The sequence below is a fragment of the Gossypium hirsutum genome, chromosome D05, assembly GCF_007990345.1.
Source record: "Gossypium hirsutum isolate 1008001.06 chromosome D05, Gossypium_hirsutum_v2.1, whole genome shotgun sequence".
Taxonomy (NCBI): domain Eukaryota; kingdom Viridiplantae; phylum Streptophyta; class Magnoliopsida; order Malvales; family Malvaceae; genus Gossypium; species Gossypium hirsutum.
The window spans coordinates 7876883-7891754 of NC_053441.1; the positions used below are offsets into that span (position 1 = coordinate 7876883).

Consider the following 14872-nt stretch of genomic DNA (forward strand, 5'->3'; position numbering starts at 1 on the left):
TTTGCTTGCTTGTCAAACATTTTGAAAGCTTTATTATATATTCCCATGGGAGAGAGATTGCGTAAAGCTGAAAACTATCCCCCTCAAAGCATGCAAAGTTTCATCCAAATAGATTGCATGATCTTGGGAGGAAAATAAAAGTATGGCCCCTACACCCAACCAACGGTTTGACAAAGGCCAAGCATGTGCTTTGATGGACATCCCATGCATACCAGCTTTGGAAAACACTAATTATAACTTCATTTTAGTTCTTCAATCTTCTTCTTTTTTCGAAAAAAAAAATTATGACATAATTAGTTGTTTTGGGACATAAAACCAGATTAACAGTGAGATGTTTAAGTTGTCCCAAACATAATCAATGAGTTTAAAATTTTATAATAAAATTAGAAATACAACAAACATAACCCAGTAATGATATGATCGACTTTTTTAAGCTTTACCTTTAATCCATTAGGTATTCAAAGATCAAAACCCAAACTTGTTCTTAATCTCAATTAATGAACTACGTATATTCCTTGTGTACATATAGAATATGAAAAAAGGTTTATATAAAAAAGCATGACTTTCCAAATTGAACATGTTTGCTTCATGTCTAAGACACATGCAAATGAATATATGATCATAATGTGCGAATGTGGCGAATTATATTCTCCATGATAGGCTATACAACCCAAGCTATATATGATGTCAATTCCTCAATATAAATGTATTTAGAAGGTTCTTGTGTCATAGGAACTAGATCAAATTAATCACTCTATTATTAAATGGATTAATTTAGTCCCTATATTATTAAAATGAATCAAAAAAATCCAATTTGAAATAAAGTTAACCTTTACTGTATGAAAATATTTCAAAAATTAGTTTTTTTTCAGTTGTACAGTAACTTTTGGACACCCGATATGTTGGAAATTAAAGGTGTTTGATGGTTGTGAAAATTAGACAAAAGAGATGAAGCATCGAAGGGTTTATTGCTACATGGAAAGATGTCATGTAGTGAAAGCACCATAGACAAGGATAGGTACTGTGGGGGCAAAACATTAGTTTGTCCCCTTGCCAAGTCTCCTACAGCCCACACATGTTAACGCCTTTGTTATCCATCTTTTCGTCGACATGCATTCTCAAGTATCTCATCTCCGCTTTGATGCAGCTTCATGGCCTTTCCTTGTTCCTTCAGCTCAGCTTTCTCATATATACGTGACAAAATGCATGTGATTTTTTAAAATTATCCCCTTCTTCCAATGCCCTTTTCAAGCCATCTTCTAAAGCATTAAAATTAATATTCCATGTGATTGCACGTTATGCATAGTTGTAATATATTGGCTAAGATAAACATGAAAGTTCAAAAAACTCAAAATACAATTTTACTATTATACTAGCTTATAATTTTACATTTTTAAAATGATTAAATTAAAATTTAATGCATAAATTTTAATTTTAGAGGGAGCTAAGGTCGGCTGCCCCTAAATGAAGGACCCAAATCTTCTACTTTTAACCAACAATACCCATGCCTCTTTGGCAATATTAACAATGTTATTTAAATTAGAAAAGAGTGTAGGACACATACATACATCTACGTATGTACTCGTAAAATGGAAAAGAGTAGAGCAATCACAATTCTTCAAAATTTCTTTAATGGAATATATATATAGTAAATGATTTCAAAGTGTTATATAGGTTTTTTCTTCAAAGGGAATTTGAAATGTCAACATCTCTCTCTCTCTGTCTCTCTCTGTACATTAAATACAGGAACATGAGTTGGGAACAATTCACCAAACAAATGAAAGGGGAAGGATGAAGAGCTAGGGCCAAGGCATTGTTGTTGTTTAATTTGAATACATGCACCGCAACTAATGCAAATGAATTCGAATTGGTCAAATGGCATTGCCACTAATTAACCCAAGACCAAGGGCATATCCCAATTTCCAGCAGCAAAAGAATAAGAAAAAAAATTCGAAGTTATGAATCTGGAAATTGGAAATCAAAGTCAGCTAAAGTGGCATGTTCCCAATACTATATATCCAAAAGTCCCACCTAATCCATCGTGTTAGTTATGACTGTCTCCCATATGACTTAGAAGACATGAAAGTAATTTTTATGTAAACAATTTTAAAGGTCAATTTATATGTAGTAATGCCAAAACTAATTTGTTCATTTCCCACTCAACATATATGAAGTACGTACCAACCTCTTCTTACCTTAATTATTTAATTAGTTAATATTAATTTGTACGGTCGAGACGTAAATTTCCAAATATTAGGTAGGATACCTTCGATGTTTTAAAACGTATGTACACACACACAAAAAATCAATTATTAATAGACATGTATGGTTTTTATTTTGGGAACTTTCTCTATAAATTTTGACTTTGGGGAAGCGAATGAATCAAGAAAAACCCCATAGTGGGGATTAGTGAGTGAGAAGCACGCTCTAATCAGACGCAATGATAACCCTAACATCAGGCGGGGTCTTGCTATTGTTCACGTCGAATCCCTACCATATTTACTCTACATAACGTGGAAAAGAATAATTGATCCACGTCAACGACGTAATTTTTGAACAAATTGGATTTTTTGTGGCGCGCACATGGCTGGAAAATAAAAATAAAAAATAAAAGCGCAAGCCGACTGCAAGAGTCATGGGCTGGGATGTTGTCATGTTTGAGAAATGACTCACCTCACCCCCCAAAAGCTGCACTTCACGCATCCCTTACTTTTCACCCAATTTCATTTGGCCTTACTGACTGTAATTCGTGTACTTGAAACGTGACAATCTCACGATTCGATTGGTATTATAATATAAAAATAATAATTTAAAAACACAAATATATATTATAAATGTACGAACAAAACAAACGAAATTTTACATGCTAAAAGTAATTAATATTTCAATTTCTTTATAAATATTTAATATTTAAAGGAGTTGAAATAAAAGTCTATTTTTACTTTTATTTTCCTTTCTATTTGTCAAAAGAAAACAATTTAAGTTTTGGTCAAAAACACTATGTTTGGGCTTTTTTTTTCTTTTAGAAAGTTGAATTCACACGTTCTATTTTTTTTTTGTTATTACTATTATTTGAATTTTAGAGATTTTTGTTTATACTACTCTTTCATATTCAATATTATTATTAATATTTTAGAAAAAAAATTATTTTTTCTGTGATAGATAAAATAACAAAATTACATCAGACTACCTCTCGCTTTGTCTTATTATAAATTCTTAAAACTTCATTTGGAACAGCATCAATGATCTATAATCTTGACTTCCATGTTAAACCCAACTTAGTCAAATGATCTGCAACTATGTTGTCTTTTTTAGGTATATACCTAATTCACCATTGTCCTTCAAATCTCAAACTCGTTAGACCCTCGTAAGTATTGTGATACTTAAATCCTCAAACCCATTATCAGTTAAGGCTTTAACCATATCTAAGTTATCAGAATGAATTGTGCCCGTTTATAACTTAAAAAAAAAGAAATTATTATTAAACATAGCAATATGATCAATTTTATACTATAAAAATTGCAGGCGAAGCTTTACACATTCTTCTTTTTATTTTTTTATTGAAATAACACATTATTTTTTAATACTTAATCAAAATTACGTTTTCTAAAGTCATAAAAGTACATGACCATTTGAATTGCAAATTACAATAATGACCAAGAATGTTTTAAGAAAGAATAATAATAATTAAGACATGTTGAGTGAATTGAGGTAACTTTCTATTCTATTTTTTTAGCAGACGGAAGGATGCCTAAAAATAATTAATAAATGGAATATTAACAAAATACAGTTGAAATTTGGTCATACTTCACTCTAGCTAATTTGTTCAATAAGCATTCCATCTTTGAAAATTTTTAAAGCACCTTTATATCTAAAAGATTACCAATTTTTATATATACAATTGATATAAACTTGAATGTTCAAAAAGCATTGTGGTATATTAATAATACTAATTTCAAGATAATATTTATTATTTTAATATGTTTTAAATAATTATTTAAAATTAGTTTTAATCTAAACGAACATGAACCGACAAATGATCAAAATTACGTTGTGAAAAAGAAGAAGGTATTTTGAAACGTAATAAATTGCATGAAATTGACATTATCTCCTAGCTAACATGCACGTTGATTAGAAGAAAATAATACGAATGAATTAATTAAAGGAAAAAGGAATTTATTGAAAAAAACTGATAGCACGGCATTGGGAGCAGGAATCAAGTGTGGGCGGGAGTGGCTCGAGATTTCGTGTAATATGGGCCGATGATTGCGGGATTAAGTGGGTCCCACTCCATTCGTTGGATGCTTTGCTTTGCAATGTGTTTTCTAGTTGGGTTACATTAAATATTCCCTTTTTTTTTTTTAGTAATCTGAATGGGTCCATCTCATACCCTCCAAATCTTTCTGTCGGGTTCTCAAATCACAGCCGTTCATCACGCTACTTCCTTTTCGTATTTTAGATAGGGTTATTAGTTTATTTAGTATTTAATTTTTTGAAAAATTTTGGTATTTAAGTTTGATTTAATATTCAAATTGATATTTAATTTTTTCAATAGGTTTTTTTTTCTAAATTAAACACTTAAATTTAATTTTTATATTTAAATTGGTACTGGAGTGTCTTTTTTCTCAATTATCTACTTATATTTTTTAACTAGTATCTATGTTAAATGTTCATTGAGCCATATGATGCCTTTTGATTTAGTTACGAAATTTAATATTAAGGTCATTTAACTATCAAATTGAAACAAAAAATCAATACTAAATTAAACATTAAAATAAAACCCAAATAGCAAATAGCACATTAACCCTGGATTTTATAATTAAATAAAACCTATTTCCTTATTTTACTTTTAAATCATAAAATAAATAAACTTTAATTTTCATTATTTATAATAACTAATTATAAATAATAAAATATATCTAATTTTTAATACTACAAATTTTCGTGTTGTAAGTTTAGAAGCATAAAAATTTGGCGTTACAGGAATTTTTATTTTTATTTTTGCAAAAGCAACATTAATGATTTGTTTGAAATTTCCAAATAATGGACCCCTCTATCTTACCCTCCTTAGAGGCTTAGACCCTCTCTTTAAGTAGAGCCCCCCTCCCTCCATCTGCCTTAACTCTCTTAAGTCTCAGCCCTATCTTCCTTTTTGTTTATTAGGAAAAAAAGAGAAGAGTTTGAGTAACTGGAGAAGGGAAAAAATGGGTATTGCAGGTGCAGTGTGCATTATTGTGGGCCTTATCTCATCAATGTGGATGGCTGAGGCAAGAATTCCAGGAGTTTACTCCGGTGGGGCATGGCAAAATGCACATGCTACCTTCTACGGCGGCTCTGATGCCTCTGGCACCATGGGTATCTTCCTTTTTCAGCCCCTGTGTTTGCCTCATTTCTTCCCCATTTTCAGATTATGCTTTAAAAGTTTCTGTGTTCATTTTAGCTTTCAAAAAGCGAACCTACATTTATGGTTATAATGAAAAATCCAAATCCTCATTTCACATTTCCTACTTGAAAAAGACTTAAAAGCAGCAACTGAGCTACATTATGACCTTAATTTATCCACTAATTATTTTTTAATAAATGATTTGCAGGAGGAGCTTGTGGATATGGAAACCTGTACAGCCAAGGTTACGGAGTTAACACGGCAGCCTTGAGCACAGCATTGTTCAACAATGGGTTAAGCTGCGGTGCTTGCTTTGAGATAAAGTGCGCAAGTGATCCAAAATGGTGCCATTCAGGAAGCCCTTCCATCTTCATCACGGCAACCAACTTTTGCCCCCCAAACTACGCTCTCCCAAACGACAATGGCGGCTGGTGCAACCCTCCTCGCTCTCACTTTGACCTCGCCATGCCCATGTTCCTTAAGATTGCTGAGTACCGTGCAGGAATCGTCCCCGTTTCGTACCGCCGGTATGTGCTCTGTTTCTTTTTTCTCTTGGACCTCACTGCATTTGTTTTATTTGTCAAAGTTAACTAATTTCATTAAACAACGCCATGCATACTGCAATACAACTAATTAATTCCAAACAAGACCAAATGTATGTTTTGACCATGAAATCTCAAAAGACAGCAAAGTTCACAAAGCCCTAAGAGTCTAAGGCTCTTTTTCCCAACATTGAATAAATAAACTTGGTCTTATCTTGTTGACTAAATGTGTGTTTCACACTTACAATCTGGTCCGCTTTTTATGCTAACATTGCTCTCTTTTTTTATATTTTAATAAATTACGAAGGGTGCCATGCCGGAAGAGGGGAGGGATCAGGTTCACTATCAACGGTTTCCGTTACTTCAACTTGGTTTTGATCTCGAACGTGGCGGGTGCAGGGGATCTTGTGAAGGTTAGCGTGAAAGGATCAAGGACTGGTTGGATGAGCATGAGCCGAAACTGGGGTCAGAACTGGCAATCAAACGCTGTTCTTGTTGGTCAGTCACTCTCTTTCAGGGTCACAGGCAGTGACAAGCGCACTTCCACCTCTTGGAACATCGTTCCCGCCCATTGGCAGTTTGGTCAAACATTCACCGGCAAGAATTTCCGAGTTTGATAAATATGTGTTTTTTTTTTTGACGATTTGGAGGAAGGAACAACCAATTTGCAAAAGAAAAACTTATTAACCCCAAGAGTGAAAAAAAACTTTAGCAGTAGAAACGAAAAAAAAATACAAGTTCCCCCCCATGATCCATTTCCATTTCTACTCTTCTTTTCTTTTGGGTTTCGACTTTTTAACCAGTATTGACCCTTTTTAGTGGTAAAGAGACGAAGGGCAAATGTGTAAGGGAAAAAGACCGATGCGGCTGCACAAGACTGTAGCCCACAGCCTAAAGGTTGCCAGTTAGTTTAACGAGGCTATATAATATTACATACTATTTGCCTTAGTATAGTTGAGTTCAAATATATATAAATGTTTGGTTTGTTTCCTATGCTTATTATATTATGAAGTAGGGTTTTTTAAATATATTTACATAAGTCGAGATATCATAACTTTTATTATGTTTGACGTCGTATATAATTAATTGAGGATTTCTACAATTTCTTATACTCTCCAATTTCTAGTTAGCGCTATAATCTGAAAGTTAATGGCTTTACTGAATACGGAGTGTCGTAGCTTCAGTAGCTATGGTCTAATGTAAAATGGAGCAGGGTTTGGATAGAATCATAAAGCACTTTAATGGATATTATTTATGGATTCCCAATTATTGCCACTTTCTTAGGGGAATTTCCTGTTAGTTTCTAAAAGCAAATAGAGCATCTTGCTTTTTGTCATTCAATTATTTAACAATAAGCATATTACTTTCTCATTCTTATTAGATTAAGGGGAAATTAATTTATCAAATTATAAGTCTTCCTTTTTCATGTACAACATCTGAAATTTTACAAACTTAAATTATAATTTATTTATTAAAAATAATTTGAGTTTGAATTATAATTAAAAAAATATAAAATTTTATTGGAATCTACATCTATCCGTTAAATAAAAGCCAAAATTTTGGAAAGATATATTTTTGGACTTACTAGAGCAAAAAATAAAAAAATTCCCTTATTTCATTCAAGTACAAAGGAAAGTTACAAGGAACATTAAATTTTATTCTTTCAAGCAAAGAAACCTTGCCCAGTAATTCCATAGTTCATATTTGGAGGTCACATCAGTCAAGTGTCCAATGCATTTGCAAATCTTGGTAGAACCAAAGCTCGAGGAAATGGGGTGTGGGCCTATTATATATATGCCCTAATGGGGTTGGTTTATAAAATGTTCTAAAACTTTTACAATATATAAAATATGTTGGGTAAAATAATTTATAGGATAAAATATATGAAGGCCAGACAAATAGCAAAATACACCCTTCTTCTTCTTGTTGGTTTTGAGAGGAAAAGATCATTGGATTCTCTCGTCTTTTGAACCTAGAAATAAGGAAGAGAAAATTAACAAGGCAAAGGCTTTGGGTTCTTTTTTCTTCTAAATCTTGGTTTAAGCTTTATTTATGTGGGCTCCCTTTGGTTAAAAATTACTTTCACATTAATAATTCCTTTAATTATTTGTGCTGTGATAATGAGATGGTAACATGGTTTAATAAAGATAAGAACCTTGCAATTCATTTTTCATCTTACACATTGGTTTACAATGCCTAAATTATTATTTTTTAAAAGAATTTTATATTTAATCTATCATTTTTTAGCAATTTTAAGTTACACTATTTTATCTATTTCTTTTCTTCAATGACATGTAAAGTTCTAATCATTGGGCCTATGGATTCTTTAATTTCAGAGCCCAACAGCACAACCAATGATAGAAATTGCCTCTCGATCTGAGTTTTCTTTCAAAACTTTTTTTCTTATTATTATCTAAAATGTTTCATTTATGCAGATAATGTTATCCTTCTAACATAAAATTTGTTCAGTAAATTCAACGTTGCCTTGCTTGAAATCCCATAGTTCAGGTACCATGAACCTTCTACTTGGTATGTACTCAATTCATCTCTGAAACGGCGCTGGTGAGTTGTGACAGCAGCCGATATTCTTTCTGTAAGGTTAAAGGCAGATGTTTAAACGAAGAGGAGCAAAACAAACTTGAAAGTTAAATAACAAGATAATACTAGCGTAAGTAGTACAATGAGAGAGACAATGTTGAATGTAGTTGATCTCACCCTTTCTTTGTTTTTACACCTTGAACAAAAGTGAGGAGTGGATATTTGGAATTGTTTTGCCAGCAAAACATAAAATACCTTGAAATTTCCATCATTGTCTGTGAATGAACATTGCTCTGCTGCCTTCAGACTGTTTTGTCTTGGCTGCAATTTGGAAGGTCCACCAATAGAAGCAGGTGTGTGGGTGACAAAATCTTTCAAACTCTGAAACAAACTCCAAATACAACATACATGTATGCTATGCTCAGATTCCATGCATGACCAAGAATCATGTTTATGCGCTCCAAATGAAAATTCACGGACATATGCATTTTCTAAACCTCCTATCTCACTCAATTATCCACAACTATTTAAGCAATTCATGCAAGTAGTTTTCTGTGTGTGTACATGTATATCAGTGTTACTTTAACCTCATGCACCCCTGGCCCTGCATGATTCTTTCTTTCAGTAACTGATGGGATATATTTCCTTCTAGCTTGAAGATGAACTACGATAAGTGACCCAATGTTTTATGCATGCTACATTAACAAGGCAAGACCAAAAAAATAGTAATATATCCTAAGAAAAGGAAGAATGTAACATATACTTAAAAGTGATTAAAACCATTCGGGCAACCTTTAATTCTTCATTAATTTTGCCTTCCTTATACTTGTTCCTTGTTCATCCCATCCCCTTTCATATGCTGCATTAATTGCTTCAAATTGGCCTTTCATTGTGTTGTGTATCTTTTGCTCCAGCACTTGTTTAGCATCAAGTCAAGCTCAATGATTTGAGTGTGAGATTCTCTCTGACATACGAAGTAAATAAAAACGTGGATCCACTTTCTTAATTAGTACTACTGATGAATATGAGGATAGAAAATAAACCTTATGCTAGCTCTTGTGTCAATCTTAAGATGCTTTAATTTCCTCCAAGGTTGCCCCTCTCATATTCTTCGTAGGAAAGATGGCAAAATCAAAATAATGTAAAATGATAGAGCGACCTTGGAGCAAAAGAATGACATATTATACATATAATGACATATTATACATATACCCATCAACTTTTCATGCTAAAGCATTCTTGTCTCGGCCTCAGATTGTAGCATAATTGGTGTATGCCTCTTTGCTTTCTAAAAAAAAAAGCGGACTACGCAATAAGAGGCTCAACCATAAGCCCAACTCTAATGGTGGGGGGGAATGTTGAAAACAATCTTATTGGAAGCGGCTTTCGAGTGAGGGCAATCGTCATAGTCAGCCAGCGAGCAATCCCAAGAAAGCCAGCTACCTAGCCTTTCTTATTTCCATCGCTAGCTTAAACTGAGAAATAATAATAGGAAAAACCTCCAAGCCCCTATAAAGTTATTATGATAAAAAAAAAAAGAGACGCTGTTGTTAATGCAACTACCATATCAACTACAAATAATGCAGGGCAGAAGGGAGATCTTAGTGGCAGAAATGCAAGCAAGCTACAGAATGGGAAATTGGGTGATGGCAAGACAATAAAGAAGGCAGGGCCTGGTTTCTGTCATTATAAGAGAAATGGAAATGGTGGCCCAATAAACCAAGTCTAAAAGAAGAAATTATGAGCCCAACTAGGGGCCTGGATTATAAGATTTTGAAAATGATACAGATCCCCCTAAGTTGAATCCCCCATCATTATAAGGGATAAGGAGTGGGCTTATATTACACACCTCAAGCCGCTCCTTTCTAATGATGTTCTTCTTTCCTTTGCGTGAAGTTGCCGGCTAACTGATTCACCATATATTCAAACATAATTTAGCTTCATCAAATCACTACCTTTCATCCACATAAAACTCACATTTACAAATCACGCAACTTTTATTAAAATAAATGTAAAATTAAAATGTTTCCAACAATTGATTGAGCTCCCACTTTAGGTGAAATTGAATTATTATAAATGTCCCTTGCAACTATTATTACTATATTTATGTCTCACACTTTTTCTTATGTTTTATTTTCACAATTATTATTAATTAATAATATTTTGTTATGAAAAAAATAATAAGGAGATCAAAAGAACTAGAATTAGGAGAACAAAAGAGAACGTAATTTTTATTGATCCGTAAGGATGTTACTTCAAAATCTATATTTATATATATAAAAAGTATAAATAAAATAAAAATCTACTGTTAATGACTATTACGATTCTAAAATACATCAAATTTATCTTGATTTTAATTCTCAATTGAAAAAAAAAGCAATTTGCATGATAAAATTTAATGGTTTTTTAACTAGTGTTGGACAAAAACTTGTTAAAGTTAAGTAAATTATTATTTACAAGACTTATCTAAAACTCGATTTAAATAAAAGGGCTTTGCTTGTTTAAAAAGCAAAAATAATTGTTTGCTTAAACTGCGGTGTAACAAATGCAAAATTTTGGGAAATGATTAAATAGCTTAAATGATAAAAGGAAGAGGGCTTAAAAGGCAAATAGACCCAAGGTCTATTTGGGCTGGACGGCAGAGGCATGAAATCAGCAAGAAAGTAAGGAGAATTAAGGGCAAAATTGGAAAATTGCAAAATTTGCTTAATAAAGTTAGGACCCAAGTGGAATTATCTAGATTTCTCTTCATTTTTCTGAATTCTCATCAGCTAAAACACCATGGAAGGGCTTCTTCAAGCTGGTTCTTCATATTTTTATTACAACTAAAACACCATGGAAGGGCTTCTTCAAGCTGGTTCTTCATATTTTTATTACAAGTAAGTTCAATTCTTGACTATTTCTTGAAATTTTTGTATTTTTATGACTTTTACAACTAGGCCCACTTGTTAAATTCATTAGTTTTTGATTTTATGAAAGAAGTTGAAAGTTGATATGAATATGTGCTGGAAGTATATGATGATTTAGCATGAAATTAGAGCTTTAAATTGTTCATATGCTGATTTTATTGAAAGAATTGAATAGAAAGTGAATGTTTGGGACCTAATAGTAAAAGAGTTTGAAGATAGAGTTATATGTGGAAATTCTGAATTTCAATAGTTGTGTAACAACTTATAATGTCTAGTAAAGTACTAATTGAGAAAATTAGATTAATTGAGGGGTTAATTGAGAAAGGACCGAATTGTATAAACTGTGAAATTTGGGGCAAAATAGAAATCAACATTTTGCACTAAAGCAGTTTTGGACAGCAGCAGTAGTGTAACTTTGAAAAATCACCAAAAATTGTAGAGATTGAATTAGAGGATGAATAAAATATGAAACTAAAGCTTATTGAGTCTAGTTTCTTATAAAAGAAATGATGTGAGCAATGGAATTGTAAATCATGAGATATAATAGATTTTGTGAGACAAGGTCAGAATGAATTCGGGTTCCCCTGTTCTGACTTTGGAAAATCATTAAAAATTGTAAAAAAATGATTATGAGTTATAGTTTATATGGTTAGAATCCTTAATGAGTCTATTTTTAGAAGAAACAAGCTAAAACATCATCCAAATTCTGTACAATGAGATAATTAATTTTTAGTGAAGAGTGGTCGGAACTGTCAGACAGCGAAACAGGGGAAACTTTAAAGAATAAACTGTACTATTTGGCTGAACCAAAAATTATGAAAATTTTATGGTATGAAGATATGTGAGTTTAGTTTCAGATAAAATTAACGGATCTTAATTTGGAGCTCTTTAGCTCCGGATAAAAATAATTTAGTGACTCTGACTCGGATAAACAGCTTTGAATATACATGTTAGTGAATATTGAAATTATGGTTAATGTTGTTTAAGTGTGTTATACACATTAAGGATGTGGAATGGAGAGGAGGAGGAGGAAAATGATTCGTGTATAAATGGTCATATGTTTGACTATAACTCATAAACGATGAAATATGAATGATGCTTATTTTTGTGCATTATTGGTCATGGTTTAAGCTCATGTGTGAAAATAAAGTTTCATAGTATGTGTGTATGGTATATTCAGTATATGATTTGGCATGAAATAATACCATGAATGGTTTATGAATTAACACATGTTGGTAAGCCTGATATATGAATAAATGATCAAATTGAGCGGAACGCCGGATTTGAGTACTTCTGATCAAGTGACAAAGTGATAAGTGGTAGCTTTAGCTACACTTATCTGATCAAGTGACAAGTGAAAAGTGATAATTGATAGCTTCGGCTATACTTATCTGATCAAGAGACAAAGTGATAAGTGATAGCTTTAGCTACACTTATCTGATCAAGAGACAAAGTGATAAGTGGCTACACTTATCTGATCAAGAAACAAAGTGATAGGTGGCTACACTTATCTGATCAGGGACAAGTGATAAGTGATCATACGTAAGACCATAGTTATACTATGGCAAAGTGAAAGTGAAGTACTCAATTTTCCGTGACCGTTCCCTAATTTGATTAAGGATGGTAAGTGACAAATGGGCCCAAAAGAATTAAAGTAAATGGATAAGTGGTAGTGTATTTATATCAGGACGATGTTGTTATTCAAACTAAAGTGATATTTTCATTGCTAAATTGAGAATTTCATAAATGTGTTATTGAATGGTATAATCAATAAACATTGAGTTAAATGGTAAATACGTATTAGTTTTGAATTTGATGTCATTGAATTGTACGTGAATTAAATGGAAATTGCTAGTGATATGATTTAAATTATGAGCATGAGAAATTGCGAATTGAATGAAATGGAAATGAAGCATTAAATTGCATGAGTATGTATCGGGTCTCGCAGGCCCTAATTATTATGATTATAATATTTTGAGGATATATTGTGAAAAGTTATAGAAACACGTTAATTATTTTGAAAGTTTTAATTTTGATGAAATTTTATAACTCGGTTAAATACGTTTACAAGTGTATGTGTTTTGGTAATGCCTCGTACCCTATTCCGGTGTTGGATACGGGTAAGGGGTGTTACATTTAGTGGTATCAGAGCTACGGTTTAGTCGGTTCTCGGACCAAACGTAGCATATGTGAGCCTAGCTATACATGCCACGTTATTACTCTTGATGATGTGATATCTCCGGGCTCTAACGAAATTGCTTTGTTAAAACAGAGATGATTTTCAATCGAGCTATTTTCGATAATGCTAAAAATGATATTGAGATAAATGAAATATGCTCACGTTATGTTGGAATTTGGAAAGGTAAGTATAAAAATTTGTGATATGATTGTGTTCATGTATGAAAAGAGATGACTATAAGTTAAAAAAAAAGTTTATGTTGTGACAAGCTCATCCAAGTATGTTGGTGATTATATAATGCTATGTGCTCAACATATTTGATTAAGTGAATATGATAAGCAAATTTACTTAAATAGATGGAACGTGTGTATGTACATCTGCTTGAATAAGTGAAATTAGTATGTTCATATGATAGAATCTTATGTTTAATTGTTAAATTAAAGATAATAAGATATTTTGTTTTATGTCTAAACCATGAATATTATAATAGTATGAAAAATTGAATTGGAAGTCAAATTGAGTAGAACGCAAGAATGAGTACTTTCGTTCAGTGATATGTGATGAATTGACGGAAAAGACCATGGTTTGACCATGGCAACATGTGAACATGTGATTATGTGATTCCGTGTAAGACCATAGCTGGGCTATGGCATCGGTAAGTGATATGTGATTCCGTGTAAGACCATAGCTGGGCTATGGCATCGGTAAGTGATATGTGATTTCGTGTAAGACCATAGTTGGGCTATGGCATCGGTATGTGATTTGTGATTACGTGTAAGACCATAGTTGGACTATGGCATCGAGAAAACGAAGTACTCAATTCCGTAAGACGTTCTCTAATTTGGCAAATGTCGGTAAGTAAAATAGAAGCCAAGTATTGGAATTTAAATAGATATTAACGTTGAGCTTGAGTAAGTAAATTCGTTGTGTGAAATTGTGAGTGACAGAAAACATTTGTAATAAATAGATGTGTTAATTTGCTTGGAATGAATTACGTGGTTATGATGGTATTACATTGATGATGAATACAAAATCATATATATATATGTATCTATGAGAGCAAGTTGAAAGATTTATGACTTCACCATCACCCCCTTATCAGTATTGTTCTATGACGAAAATTATCTTGATGAGACAGATATATTTTTCAACTGAGTTAATTCTAATAGTATAGAAATAAATACTAAAATGTTTGAGTGAAAATGTATTGATTATGAGTTGAAACTCATAAAGGTATGGATCAAAGAATAAAACATTTTTTTTATTGATGAATGTTATAATTATACAAGCATATGCGTTATGATATTTGGATTATGATGCT

The 14872-nt window shown here is 32.3% G+C and overlaps 1 protein-coding gene and 2 long non-coding RNA genes across 3 annotated transcripts; 1 reads left to right on the top strand and 2 right to left on the bottom strand.

Moving 5' to 3' along the window:
- The first annotated feature begins 5015 nt into the window (after positions 1 to 5015).
- LOC107906559 (expansin-A4) lies at positions 5016 to 6916 on the top strand. Its single transcript, XM_016833588.2, has 3 exons — positions 5016 to 5355; positions 5592 to 5910; positions 6233 to 6916. Exons 1-3 carry the CDS (start codon positions 5205 to 5207, stop codon positions 6540 to 6542), a joined length of 780 nt encoding a protein of 259 aa, XP_016689077.1. The 5' UTR covers positions 5016 to 5204; the 3' UTR covers positions 6543 to 6916.
- On the bottom strand, positions 5160 to 6714 carry LOC121217667 (uncharacterized). The gene is made up of 2 exons (XR_005913813.1): positions 6171 to 6714; positions 5160 to 5945 (listed from the first exon to the last, which is right to left on the bottom strand). It is a non-coding gene; the product is annotated as an uncharacterized lncRNA (long non-coding RNA).
- Positions 6917 to 7970: 1054 nt separating the features above from the next.
- On the bottom strand, positions 7971 to 9904 carry LOC121217668 (uncharacterized). Its single transcript, XR_005913814.1, has 3 exons — positions 9507 to 9904; positions 8641 to 9427; positions 7971 to 8516 (listed from the first exon to the last, which is right to left on the bottom strand). It is a non-coding gene; the product is annotated as an uncharacterized lncRNA (long non-coding RNA).
- Positions 9905 to 14872: the final 4968 nt, after the last annotated feature.

Excerpts from the sequence above, each read along its gene's own strand:
- LOC107906559 (XM_016833588.2), top strand. The coding sequence starts at position 5,205 with ATGGGTATTGCAGGTGCAGTGTGCATTATTGTGGGCCTTATCTCATCA. Across the intron at positions 5,356-5,591 it reads TGATGCCTCTGGCACCATGG|GAGGAGCTTGTGGATATGGA; the intron begins GTATCTTCCTTT and ends AATGATTTGCAG. Across the intron at positions 5,911-6,232 it reads GTCCCCGTTTCGTACCGCCG|GGTGCCATGCCGGAAGAGGG; the intron begins GTATGTGCTCTG and ends TAAATTACGAAG.